Source organism: Candoia aspera, chromosome 1 (assembly GCF_035149785.1).
Source record: "Candoia aspera isolate rCanAsp1 chromosome 1, rCanAsp1.hap2, whole genome shotgun sequence".
NCBI lineage: Eukaryota > Metazoa > Chordata > Lepidosauria > Squamata > Boidae > Candoia > Candoia aspera.
Window position 1 is genome coordinate 289,471,843 of NC_086153.1, and position 14,993 is coordinate 289,486,835.

Genomic DNA, 14,993 nt, shown 5'->3' on the forward strand with positions numbered 1-14,993 from the left:
AGGCCTCTGTGACACTATCAAATCCATTAAACTTCCCAGTATAGTTAGCCATCCTACTGTGCTCTTTTTCTCTGTCTTTACTCACTGTGACTATTTCAGCATAATTGTTCCTCTATTTCTTGGCCTGCCTTTTCTCCTTCCCCAGAGATAAGGCTAGGCTTAAGAGGCTTCCTTTTTTCCCAATCACACCTGCATCACCATTCCTGTGCCTTTTCTAATGATCATGCAAAAGACACTTGAGTCAGGAATACATTTTTCTGTCCCATGCTTTACTTGAACTTCTGAAAAAAAAAAAATAACTCCAGTGAGTCTGTAAGAATTACAACATATGCAGGCAGTTCAAGGTAATCAAACCACAGTACTAGATCACAGGCATGCTTAATCAACAAATAATAACAATAACAACAACCTAATAAACTCACTCTCTCTACACACACACACACACACCCATATACAGAAATAGATTCAGAGTTTCTAATGTTCAGAAATTGCTTTAGCCTTCTTCTGGCTTAGCCTTGGCTGTAAGTCTAAGTAAGCACGGGAGCAAAAAGTGTAACATGAAGATATAGTGCCCGAAAGTACTAGAAGAAATACGTTTTCTGATAACTTGCTGTATGATTATGCATTATATTATTCATGGAAATAAAAACACTTTTTTAAAACCCTCAAACAGAGCTATTAGTATATGAAATTGACAGGTTTTCACAAAAAAAATTGTCCATCTGGATACATATTCAGGAAAAACACAGCAATTTTCAAATCATTCAGATAGAGGAATTCACTAATCACTGTTGGATACAGAACAAAGGAAGCTGCCTTACAGCAGGTTTATTGGATTTGGGAATGGCTTCAGATCTGTAGGATCTCAAGCCACTCTCCTGAGACCATTAAGTTGGAATTTCTTCATATAAAACATGAGTACCACTATTCCCCCCAGTAGATATTAGGAAAGAAAACAAAAATGCCCTATGTCTCTCATTGTTCAAGCTTTCAAGTAGCAATAAAAAACAAATAGTTGAAACAAGTTGACAGAAAACTAATCTATGCTATAATGTATTTAAAATAGGAATTGTTTGTAAGAGGATTCTATGTATCCCTATTTTAATTTAAAATAAGCATAAAATTTAAAAAAAAAGTTTATGCATTGCAACAGTTTATGATTTAACCTGTGAGCTCTTAACAGATTTGCCCATCTGTGATAGAAAAAAAACACAGGATATTCAGTGGTTATGTTTATCTGCTGAAATTGAAACATGGAAGCTTATACCAGTCAAACTGCTGGCTCCTTTCTCTTTCTCCTGGACAAAGGGTCTCCAGAAACACTTCCTAGCCCAACATGGAACTGCCACCCACACCAATTACAATGTTCTGCTTGCTGCAAGCTAACAGCAATAAATTAATAGCATAAAGCCCCATGCATGTATCTGTATCATATAACTTTGAGTGTAAACATAATATAGATGAGGAGTAATGAAAACTGACTCAGAATATCTATTTTTGTTGTTTCCACATTCTTTCTTACAAAGTATTATCCTTAATTGTTCTCCTAGTCCAAGAGCACCTCAGGAGAGAGGAGAAATAAACCTTCCAAATACTCAAGTCCTGTCCTGGCTTAAGCAATGACCACGCTGAGATGAGGAGAATGTCTCTAGTGTTTATTAGACTGCTATAGTAGACAGAAAATCCTACCAAACTGAAGGACCGTGGGAAAACCCAGACAGATAAACCCCCAAACTCAAGGTGGGTCTGTTCTGGGTTTCTTTGAATGACAGCTCAAAGCCTCTAAACTACGCATGAGTTTTCCCCCCTGGATAGGGGCCCCTTCCTGCTCACCATCCGTACTCATAACAAGTCCTTGTCTATTAGACTAAAAAATAGCAAAAAGAATGCACAATTTCCATTCAGAGGAATGTCATGCAATGCTGTCACTGCCAAAATAGTCCAGTAGCCTTCCCCCCGCCCCACCCCTTTACAGGAAAGGTTACATTTAGGGGAATTATGCAAACATAAGTAAGAATAGCAGCAATGAAAGGATATGTGTCTTAACCCTGCAAAGGAAATCTGCAAAGACAAGAAACTATCCACAATACAGCATGCTTGTCTAGAAAGCACAAAGGTAAGATATTCATCCATCAGTTTATCTGCCTCCAGCTGAATTAAACAAGATTTGTGGGAGTAGCATAATGTTGGCACTAACAGAAGTAAGCTGCACTGAAGGGCAAATAAAAGAGATTCCTAATTTTCATATAATGTTGATGACTCTATTATTTATTTCATTTTCCCAATCCCCAATAACTTCCAGTAAAAACCTTTTCAAAACCAGTAATTACCAGCAAGTAGTCTAGCACTAGTTTTTCTTGGGAATTTGCCACTATGAGGGTACCAGATGGATAGAACAAATAAGCTTGCCTGAAACGAACGTATTTTCCACTGCATTATGATGATGTAACTAAAGAGACAGGACAATGATTATCTGAAAACAAATGAAGCTGGAGCTGACTGAAAATTGTGAAAATTCATTTTTTTTCCTAATCTGGCCAACAAGTCTAGTCATGTTGTATGTATTTTTCATTAATCTTTAACTAGAAGTAGTCTTTCTGTTACTTACAAAGAGACAGTAAAAAGCTAACATTTCAAGCTAATTATCTGCTACGTATAACATTTATATACTGCTGTACAATCACTCATTTTGAAGAGATATTTTCCCAGTGCTAATAAAGTCACTGGCTGACTTTTAAATCCTTTTCAACTACAAGGCCACTTGGATGATTTGCTACACTTGAGATGATGAAAGAAAATGAGCAACCGCATATGCAGACACTTGAAACTTTTAAAACCTTTTCAAAAGTATCTTCTGCAAAACACGGAAGAATTGTTATTAATCATGCTGTAGCATTTTAAGTATATCAAGCATTTATCCCTACAATTCAGCATTTAGATTGAGAGACATGTCTATGTCTACCTATATGTTCACACAGTTATCAGAACCATTTAGAGCATTTAATCTGGATGGCATCCTAGCCTATAACCTATAATCTAGGGATTACCTGGTCATCGCCCATTTAACCAGAACAGACTGTACTTAAATTCTTAAGATCAGCCATTGCCAACTAAGCACTGCCACCTGCTGTGACCAACTACTGGATACTTCCTATAGTAACAGATCCAACTCCCACTGCAGTTTGATTGGCACATCCCAGTTCCCATTAAATACAATCACTGAAGAAGCAACTTCAGACATGAGGCATCCTTACAGAGTACAGGACCTCCAAATGCCTCTTGTCACTATCTTATTACCAAACTGATAAAAAGAAGTAAACGCTGTGGGTCACTCTAGCCTTTTCTTAGGTCCACATCCCTAACATATCCCACAGCAGATAGACTCTCTCTTTTATATCCTCAGAATGTTGTAAGATTCAAACAACTGTCCTGGCCCATAATCCTTCAGCAAGTTATAAATTAATAAAACTGTCAGTTTGCAATGCAACTCCACATCAAAACACAGAGTTTCTAACAGCAGACCAGATTCAGAGGAAAAGCAGACTCATAATCAGAGTGAAGAAAAGGAGCACCAAAAAAAAAAAAATCCAGGAAGACAGGCAACGGCTTGGATACCAAGGTTCAGCAGACAAGCCAGAAACATGGTTATGTACAAGCAGAACTCAAGAATCGAGAAGTCAATCAACACAGTCAGAGCTGTAACAGAAAACTATTCCAGCACTTAACAGTGCTTGAGTAAAGCCTTAAACACACATGCTCTCAGCCTCTGCCAAGCGCAGTTGGTGCCTATCAGACGTAATTACAAGGCCTGGCACTTCAAGCCCACATGCTACTTACAAGCAGAGCTATTCATGCTACATGCTTCTTCCCACAAATGTGCACTCCTCTTTCTATCTTTTGGTTCTGTCTAAAGCCAAAAGGGTTCCCATGAGCTAGGCAGTCTGAGATTTAATTAGGATTCGAGTTTGTGAAGTGGGACCTGCTAACTGAAGTAAGCTTTTCAATGGCTAGAGATTCTTCCTTCTTTTTCTTCCTCATGATGTTAGCAACCTTTTTAAGTGCCAGGCACCATCACCTAATTTTGCATAATGGTTTGGGTTAGGGATGAGTAAAATGTTTCAAATTTGAAACAGTTGTTTTAAGTGAAAAATGAGTCATCTTAGCCATTTCTATTTCTAGAATGGTCAAACAATCCGTGCCAAGTTCAAAACAACTGATCCAAGTTCAAAATGCTTTCTCACCTGTAGTGTTGTTGTCTCCAAACAAAACATTGCAAAACATAACACTGCCAAATCTCATGAGATCTACCTCTAAAATCTTAGGGCACAATTGCTCCGAAATATACATTTGGAGATCCCAAGGATGCTATCTGAAGGAATTATGAGTGACATGGTACTGGCAGGTGCTACATGCCAATCTTTGCCCTACAAAGATGTTTAATGGAAGGTGGAGCTGCCTGATCTCGAGGAAAGTATGGAAAATCTTCTTGTCAGTTCCTCTTCCATCTCTCCTTTACAGACATACATATGTGCACACATAGACACACACACACAAAGTAACACAATATAGCCAGATTAACCACCTTGGTGAATTTTGCATTGAAAAGCTAAGGGTTAAAACAAGGAAGCAACAGAAAACTTGTATTCTAGAAATATTCTCCAGTGTATAATCTGAACACTAGCTGGGAGATGGAATTTGAATGCTAAACAATTCATGGAGTACAATACAAAGATTTATACAAAACAAATACAGGATAGTTGTTACACTTTATGAAGATGAACTAACGTCCATGATGAAGTTATGATAACCATATGCAGAGATGATGCCTGCTGAGAATTTTAACATGCAATTCCCCGTCTCATCCACTGAATTTTACAAGGAATCCAGGTCACGCTGATACATGTAAAAAGGGGTGGGGCTTCAATCACATAATCATCATAATCATAATTTCCACCTTGGCTTTTCTGACCACCTCCACCCCCACAGACATCCTTGCTTGGAACCTTCCTATGTTCTGTCTTTCTTGTTATCAGGGGAAAAAAAACCCAAAGAGATATAGAAGAAAGAAAAGCTGCACAATTCCTTGGTAGTATTAGAAAGTCTCTACCTGAAAAATCATAGATGTTTTATAGCATCTTGTATATAATTCAGATATGACAGAAAAAGTGACGCAAAGGTTCTATCAACTTTAGTGTCAATACAATGTACACTGCATACATACATACCTCAATACATGTGCCACTTCCATGTCTGTTAATGATTCTCTTTCATGCATGTGCAGCAAGCTTCTGATTGTAAGTATTAATTCCTTGACTTTTCTAACAACTTCCAGTTTCATTCAGTGACATTTTCCAGATTTGTATCATACAGCAACAATCCACTAAAAAGTTCAGACAGACTTCACCTTTATCTTCATTGAAGACCATATACTTTTCCCTCATACTCACTTGTATGTATAATAAAGAATTTTACATCGTAAGTATATAATAATGGGCATCACAGTCAGGGTAAGCAGAGCAAATGGCTCCATATGGCTCCAATAAATGTGCCAAATGCACCCTGCTGTCAGCACTCAAATTCTCAAGCACTGGGGAACTGAAAATAGAATCAGTAGCCTGTCACTAAATATCCGAATGCAGAAACAGTGGAGTGCACTAGGAAACCAGCTAGTAACGGCTTGTCCACATGAACAACCAAAGTATAGGTGTGCAATCATAAACTCACAGTCCTCCTGTGGCTTGCACATGATGTACATATACAAATATCCATAAAAAGTTTTTTTCCCCCTTCACATTCATATCTAGTTTCTGCTGTTCAGCAACAACTTAGGTATTGTGGTTAAAGGATAGACACTCCTTGATTAAAGGCAGAAGAAAGAAGAGAGATACAACTATGGACAGTTGCATCACCATGTTTGTTTTGGTTCTTCAAATTCAGGAAGCAGGAGGAAAGCCTGCAGAGCAAGTCAGGTAATGACTCCAGTTGGGATGCAGCCAGATAGAACTCCCTCCCTCCCTCTCCTTCCGACACAATCCACTCCAATACAAAGGCAAAGGGCTGGTTGTTTCTTAGTTCAAACTTCACAGGACGTCCTACTTACTCATCCTTTTTCCTCAAAAGGCAGACAAGACTGTTGCCTCTGGAGCTGAGAAAAAATAGCCTTTTTCCTATGTAGTAAATTGCACATTAAAGCATACTTTAAACTGTCTGAAGTTTTAGACTTTACAATGCCCTATTACTTCATATCTAACCAGACACCAAAGTTAATTTCTTCACTGTAACTGAGTTACCAAAACTGATATATCAGAGCAGAAAACACGTTGTAGGGTAATTCAACATTATGTTTTACCAGCTTTCCAGAAGTTTTAAAGGAAAAAAATATTAAGGCAGAATGGAAAAATCTCAGCAATGCCCAAATTCCTCAGTGTAGCTTTTTGCTTCTTGATGAATTTCTGAAGAAAAAAAAAAGACAGGAGTTTCACCTTGTCTTTCACAATCACTAATGGCCCCCTACTTTCTTCTGTAAACTGGGAAGCCACTCCACCCCCAGACATAAGGAGAGTCTCACTGTGATTACTGTACATGGCAGAATTTATTAATATACATAGTTTGAATGAAGTCACAATAAACATAAGAAAGCCCTGGCTCAATTTAACTCTTAATTATCTATATGCTACTTGCTATTAAAATAATTCGTTGCTTCAGCCTGGGGGTGGGGGGAGATAATGGCTTGGATTTTAAGATATATTATGATGTTGGGAGGGAAGGATTACATGTTCCCAAAGTTTGAAAACAATTAATGGAATTGTTTTAATTTTGTAATCTCTGCTGTATCCATTCTTCTTTTTAATAAAATGTTGGATTCATCTAACATAGTTTCTAAATAAGAGGTGAATGAAGAAATCATGTTTCTTTCATATGAAAGCTACCAGTCATCTCTTGGCATGCGGAGAAATTGTTAATACTTCAGTAACAGAATCATAGGAAGCTCAATATATTTTGACACATTTTTCCTTTACAAGTGTTGAATCTGTCTGGATACAGGAAAGGAGGAAAGTTTAAAACTTGCAGCAGCACAATTTTACAAGCCATATGTCTGGTACCCTTTCTTTAAGGAATGTTGTTGTTTATTTGTTCAGTCACTTCCGACTCTTCGTGACTTCATGGACCAGCCCATGCCAGAGCTTCCTGTCAGTCGACACCCCCCCAAGGCCCCCCGAGGTCGAGTCCGTCACCTCTAGAATATCATCCATCCACCTTGCCCTTGGTCGGCCCCTCTTTCTTTTGCCTTCCACTTTCCCTAGCATCAGCATCTTTAATTTAACCTTTAATTTAATTTAATCTTTAAGGAATACAATGCAGTATATCTGGCGCCCACCTTTTCCCTCAGAAAAAACACTTCCAGGGAAGTTATGCTGGAATATAGAGCACAATATTAATGCTGTAAAGAAATTTATTCTTATTTTTATAGCCACTCATTCAATGTAACTGAGTAACAAAAACTAATAGCAGTTTGTTCTCAAAAGAAGAAGAAAGTTTCAGAGACCTTTCCATGAATGTGGTGTGGGATTCTTGCACCTGCTTTAGTTATCTGATAGCTAAGGAGGTATCTTTGATTCATTATGCAATTGTCTCACCAGAAATATATAGCCTCCCTGACTTCTTATGCTTCAACTGATTTTCTTCCCAACAGATTTTTTTTCTATATCAGAAAACAAGGGGGCTATAGACAGAATTAGGGGAAGATGTGTAACAGCAGAAGAATCAACGCACTTCACACTTTGCAACAATAAAGGAATTTAAAAACTAGGGAAAAAATGTAAAGCATTCCACGGCTGAGATAGAAAACTGAAGATACTTCCTCATGGAAAGAAAGCTTCCAAGAAACTGGAAGTCAGATTTTGGCCCTGTGTACAGAAGATCATCCAGTGAAATTCAAACCTAAGTACACTCTTTAACACTGAAGCCCACATAGATACTTCTTTTGTATTACTGTCAAATATTTAAGCCACTGAAACCAGTGAAATTTGTTCATATGATCTTTGGAATCTAGTTGAAAGGCCCGCTATGGGGTTAATCAAAACACATTGAAAATGAGATATATACTGTTTTAGAAGTTCAGTCCTAATACTTTTGATTAGATTCTGTTTCTGATTGAATTGTTTTTTAAAAAAAGCTGTCAGAAGAGTCTTGAAATTCAAACCTAATCAGGTTAACCTTGTAATCATTGCCTGTTATGTGGTTTTAAAATGTAAATGAAAGCAAATATAATGGGAACAGCTACACCAGATACCATTCACAAAGATAGATAGGAGTTTAATGAACAGGCTTTTTACAGACTTGCAAGGCATAAAACTTATGTGATAACTGACATATATACTGGATTAAAACAGAAGCAAGGTAAAATTTAAAATACAATCCTTGGAAACATGTTATAATATTACTCTGGAACCCGCATTTACTTCCTATAGCATTCTAAACAAAATTAAAGGTATGAGATTTAACCAATATTGCTCTAAGCATCCTGGGAACCTAAAAACCTTTTATCTAAATCACCTATACAAATTTATTTTATATGATTTACATAGCCGCCTGTCACACACAAGTGACTCTGGTGACTTAGCAGGATCAAACACACATATAACACCTGGCACCCAAAGATAAACAATAACACCACTCACCAAAAAGCACATCAGCAACAACAGAGTTCATCTACCCACCTGACCCTAATGCCTGGGAAAACAGCCAGGTCTTCCATGCAAAGAGCTAACAGGGTTGGGGCCATCTGAATCTCCAGGGCGATGCTTTTCCACAGGACAGGCACTAGAACTGAGAAGGCATGACTTCGAGATCTAACAAAATGTCCTTGTTTGATAGAGGGGACCCGGATCTGCACAAGGCCCATCATATTCAGGGCTGCAACTAGAGGGGGCAACCAGGGCATGTGCCCCAGGCGCCATGCTGGGGGGGCATCAAAATGAGCACTGGGGGGGCACCAAAATGGGCACAGAATCCATGTTTGCCCCGGGTGACACAGATTCATGTGAGTATGTCATGTCCCCCGTTGCGATGCATACATGCATCACAACGGGGAACATGCCTTTCCGGAGAAGGGAAGGAAAGAGGAAGGAATTAGTGATAATCCTTTAAGCACTAAAAACCAGACACCAATAAAAGACAATGGAGCTATACCTTTGCCCTGACCCAAGAAGCCATCACCATATCTCCCTGACACCTCTGCATTACCCCGGGGAACACACCTGCGCCGGACACGGGAAGAGGACAGAGGCAACCAGCGCTAATCCTCCTGATCGCCCATCAAGACTCCGGATCAGGACTTTGGGACAATGGGGGGTGGAGAAGGGCCAGGTCCACACCGCGGGTATTTACCAGCTACCTCGCACGCCACGTACCCATTCCTGTCTTTTTCAGTGTATGCATTCTGTCCCCAATAAACCAGAAATCCTTAGACCTAACTGAGTCCGTGTCTCTTTGGGGATAAGGCAACCATCACATCTAGTTGTAGCCCTGATCATATTGCACTCATGACCACTATTCCCACCACACAAAAGTACCTGTCGTCCTCTCCCCCAGAAAACATACTCACCTTCATGTCCCACCAATGTATAAAGGGGGATGACTGGACCTATGTTGGGGTGGCAATTTTTCTTCTTCTTTAGGCTAGGAACCTGAACTCACTTCCTGCCCTACATCACTTTCCTTCTCATTCTACACAAGCTGCAGTGAAAAAAATTAAGCATACTTGTTTACTTTATAAAGCTGCTATTATTCCTTGTCCATGAACCATTTAAACTAATAAATAATTTTTAAAGACCAATCATTTCTAATATTACACAGACTTCTAAGTAAGTATGCAAAAGATCATAACTTAAATAATGAAGCAAATATTAGAGGCAGAGTATTGGCAACTCATTATTACTTAAACCAGATAAAATCAGATACTAAGAAAAGCCAATTCAGACATCAAAATAAAACCCTAAGATTAAAGGACAGTCTGGTCCCACTCTATCTACCCTCTAAGATGCATTTAACTGGATCTGATTCCAGTTTTACTGCAAACCTTCCCCATCAACAATGAGTGAATGAGGTGGAGAGGATATGAGAGAAGCGCATATCCCCATCACAAAGATCTGGGCTGCAAAAATCTGAACCATCACTAGATGGCAGCATAGAGATATAGAAAGCACTAACTCTTTGCAGCCATAGAGCAGTTATTAGGTTTTTCTGTAGCCCAGATCTGGTAACCACAACATTCCTCTTACACTCTTAGGATTTCTATACAGTTTTCAAAGAGTGTCTCTGTTATAATTCAGGCATGTGACTCAGGGAAAGATGAATAATAGTATATTAATTGGAATGCATTTCAGCTGCTTCAAATACAGTAAGTTATGAATGATTAAAGGAAATAAAAATATTTCATGATGGCTGTTTTTATAGATACCAGTCTGAATTTTAATATATAGAAACATCACAGGAAAATATTTCTCCCAACATAAACAAATTTAGACATTGGATCTAAAAAGAGATATAATTATTCTCAAACTAGCAATTTTCAAAATAGCAGATAAATTTGTTTTCAGACTTTATGAAGTCAGCAACAAAATACAATATGCACATATTATAAATATCTATCCCTACATGACCTTTAATACAAAATCAATCCCCAATATATATCTGAATATTTTTAAGCAGAGGATCCTGATTAACAAGCAAGATTAAACATTTTAACACACTTACCCTAACAAAAGTGTTACTTTTCACAACCTCTTACAACAAAAGAATTGGATTCCATATTCAGCAACATTTTGCACCTACTCCATTTCAAGACAGTTCTTTTTAGACACAATCACAGAATCCCAGAGCAAAAGGAAAGATAACAAGCCACATAACAAAAACTGTTATGAATTTATATTCCGTGTTTACAGTGTCTTTGTATCCAGCAGTTCCACAACCAGATAGCTCAGTGCTGTTAACAAAGCACAATTCAATTACTATTATTATGCAGAGAGGTCACCTGCAAATTCCCCCAGCTGAAATTCAGCACCAATCCTTTTAAAAGGTTCCTGTCTACTCTTGCATCATATTTTTGTCCTGAACAAAAAAACTTGACTTACTTATCCCAATCATTTGCACCAAGTTCAATTTGTTACCAAACAAAGCTTTTCTTAAGCACCTAAAAGTTTATTGAGCACAATACAGGTGTTAGAATATAAGATCTTGTTATTTCAGATATATACTATCATTTTTCCTTCAGTGCCTAACAAGTCTTAGCCTCTGCTATTTCCTTTAACAAAAGTATCTGTAATGTGGCTAGGAAAGTCCCCAACATAAAATGTTAAAATCCAAAAGCATCTGTGGATCCCATTGTTAGGTCCATAGATGCAACAGTTTGAGACTTCTGTTCTTATACCCACAACAAGATTTGGTATTTTTAGGGCATGTTCTTGATTTTTAATAGTTTTTGTGCACTCTTCATTATCTCCTAAAATAAAATGTTTTGGTATCTTACAGATTTCCAGACTATATTTAACTACTAACCCCTTTCATGTTTCTCTAACTTTCCATTACTGTAATTTCACATGTTCCCAATGCTTAAAATCACAATATTTTACTACTAGGAAAATAAAATAAAAACAAAAGGCCAAAATTTATCTGTACATATCACTGTTTCCTCACTACAGTATATCCCACCTGAATCCTGCAATGTCATATCAACTTTCCTTTGACTGTTTTCTAGAAGAGTATGCATTAGTTTGCTGTACTAAAATTGTTCTAAAACAAATATCCATCATTGTTCATAAACAAATAAACAAAAGGATTAGAACTATCTATACAAACCATAATCATCATGAAACAGCAGCAGCAGCAATACAATTCCCACCCCCCATCTACTTACAGCCAGTATGGTACAGTCACTAGTCACTGTGTTGAGTTACAATGTGGGAAACCCCTGTTTGAGCAGTCACTCAACCATGAAGGTTATTTGATGGCCTCAACAAGCTACAATGTATCAGGGGATTGCTACAATGAGAGCAGATCATCACTCTTCTGAACCCCCATAGCCTATTCAGTCTCCACTAAAACAACTTAAAAAATGTGTATATTACAGCTTAATGTATAATTAATGCAAACTTACCAAAACTACAGTAAGTTAAGATGTCAGCAGAGATAAGGCAAGTAACTGAGAATACAGGAATCTTTCACTGGCTACATCTACTTTCTGGTTTTGTCAACAGTAGCATTCCTTCTTCAATAGGTAGAAGTCACACATGTAAGAAAGTATTAGGCCAACCTTTTCCGACTACCAGTTGCAGTTCCAAAATATAAGGAGGGTACTAGATTAGGAAAGATAGTTCATTTCTTTGCAAACTGTTCACACTCCCATTAGAGGTATTAAAAAGTTTCCCTTAGGATACCATCTTTGTATCTTAAGCTTTAATTTCTCACTAATATGACAACATCATTATCTTCTGTCTCTCTCTCACACACACCCAAAAGAGAGAGAGATCAAAAATTGTTCAGTGAACAAGAAGCTGAATTTTGTGGGAAACAAATGGTAGCTGGCTATCGATAAAGAGAAATCTAGGAAATAATCAAATTTCATCAGTGTCCACTTTCTAAATCCATTTCATGCACCTGTGAAAACTGACTGTTTCTTGATTCATTCCATAACAAGCCAGTCGGTCTGTAAAGTGCTTCTGTCAAAATAATCCCAAAAGGCTTTCTGTGAAATCGCCAGATGTTTGGAATTGAGCATCACCACCTTCAAAGGGGAAGATGCATTTTGGCCCCAAATAATGGCCATTGTAGTTTAACCATCTTCCAAACTAAGGTGGAAACTACCTGGGAACCACATGGGGCAGACAGTGCTCTTAGGTGAAAATGGCATAAATAATATCACATCAGCATGTTCAGGGGGTTGAATTATCCTATTTTCCTCAGTCACATGCATTCATTTATCCCCATGTTCACCAGATCAATAAATGTACTGATGTATCAAGGGAGCGAAAAAAGTAATACCATTGTCAAAACGGAGGGATTGGGTTAAAGCAGGTGATGGGAAATGTGTGAGGAAGGGGGTCAAAATAACTTTAAAAACCTGGTATAGTTTTGGACAGTTCCATAAGTGAGCAAGCAAGGCGACTGCAAAATACCCATCTACCCATAAAATATCATACCGTACATCTTTTCAATGTAATAGGCACAGGGCCTGAGGTTGCACTTCTCTTCACCACCTGGTGCCCCCCAAATCTGTCAGCGCTGTCACTGGGGAAGATATCTGGACGTTATGAGAGTTTCTGATAACTACATTGATTTGCACATTTAATTTGCACATTTAATCTGGGATTTGATTCAACAGAGTTTAGCTTGGAGCACATCTACATAGGGTTGCATTACAAGATGCCACTTTTGTGGGAGCAAGCCTCTGCATATCTCAGGGCTTCCTTTTGGGAAGCCATACATCGGATTTAGGGGATCCTCACATAAATTCAGCCCAGAAGTCTTGCTTCCAGCTTAGCACTTCCGTGGACCGGGAGCCTTCCAAGGTCAGAGCCGGCATCCCACATATCCCAGGCTGTACTGCACCGGCTTGCAGGCATCGGATTACTGGCCTGAGCATAGGCTGCCAAGCGCGCCGGCTTGTTTTGCTTTCTGGCTTGCAAAGTGGAAACTTTTATTTCCCCAGAGGGTAGTGCAGGGTCGAGGGATTATTTTGACAGCTGCCAGTGCGCCCCTATCTCCCGTTTTCTTTCCAGTCCCTCCTAAAATCATTCTTGGAAACAAGGGAAAGACCGCGGGTGGAGACAAAGACCGAGGGCGGGGGGGGGGGGGAGAGAAAGGGGGAAGGGAGAGAGGCGGAGCAGTAAACTTTTTGTTCCGCGCGTGGCAAACTCCTCCGGGAGTCAACAAATACAACTAGCCGCGATGGAAAGTATAACACGGCTGAGGGAGGAAAGCAGGGGATTCAGTTGAAAGGAATAAAACAAGGAACATCACAATTTTATTACATTGTCCACTACATACTAGTCAGAAGACGTTGTAGTCCAGGAAAACTCAGAAGGAATTCGCGCTTATTAACCGAGATGAGTCCCGGGCGGGCCCGGCTGAAACCTCCCTGAAGCGGTCGCCTTCCCTCCAGCTGTCTTCGACACTTTTCCCAAAGAAGCCCAGCAAGTGTGGGCCGCGGGGACGGGTGGCAGAAGAGGGGGCAGTAGTTACCTAGCTGGGAAGGCCAGTTGCTCTCTGCAAGCTGAGAGGCACTCGAGTCTGACTTCGCCCCCTCCCAAAAGCAAGCCGGGGACGGAGGCGCCTTACCTTCTGATCGACAATGGAACAAGCCATTTCCCGGACGTGGGCCAGGCTGAACTCTCCCGAGGAGTCTTGCAGCAAGAGCACCGGCTCCCGGCTGAGGCCAATCTGAAGGTGGAAGGAGATGCCGCCGCCGGGCTGCGAAGGACTGGGCGGCCGGATGACCGGCGGAGCACTCATCGACAACTTCCCGCAGCACGAAAGATGTGACGGAAAGAGAGAGAGCGCGGCTTAGTAAGGAGGAGTTTGCCAGAATAAATACCGCCGATAAAGTTGGCTTTTGCAAACTCGCCTAAGCTTCTCGGCTGGCAACGAGGAGCCCGGCAAAGGACGCCGAGCACAGCTCAGCCACCCTTGGAGAAAAGGCCAGCCTCGTGGGGGTAGCGCCTTAGCTGCTGCAGCCGCGTCTCCAGCGCTCACTGGAGGAGGAGGAGGAGGAGGAGGAGGCGGCGGCGGCGGCTGTGGCCACTGGGCGGTCAAGCGCGCTTTGAGAATAAAAGAGGAAGGGCGGGAAAGCAGGCGTAGGCGCCAGAGCTACCAGCCGGCGGCCTTGACTAGCAACGGCAACTCTGAGGCGCCCAAGTGGCGGGGCAATGACCCAAGCCCATTGGGGCGGACCTCCCCTTCGGGCAGCCCCAAACAGTTCCCTCTGACACGCCTTT

General features: G+C 40.1%; 1 protein-coding gene across 1 annotated transcript in view; it reads right to left on the reverse strand.

The window, feature by feature from the left end:
- PRKD1 (protein kinase D1) overlaps window positions 1–14,736 on the reverse strand; it is a 114,502-nt gene extending 99,766 nt beyond the window's left edge. Inside the window, exon 1 of the mRNA XM_063290007.1 lies at window positions 14,338–14,736. Within this exon, the coding sequence (XP_063146077.1) occupies window positions 14,338–14,511 (174 nt within the window). The 5' untranslated portion in view covers window positions 14,512–14,736. The remainder of the gene's footprint in view (window positions 1–14,337) is intronic.
- Window positions 14,737–14,993: the final 257 nt, after the last annotated feature.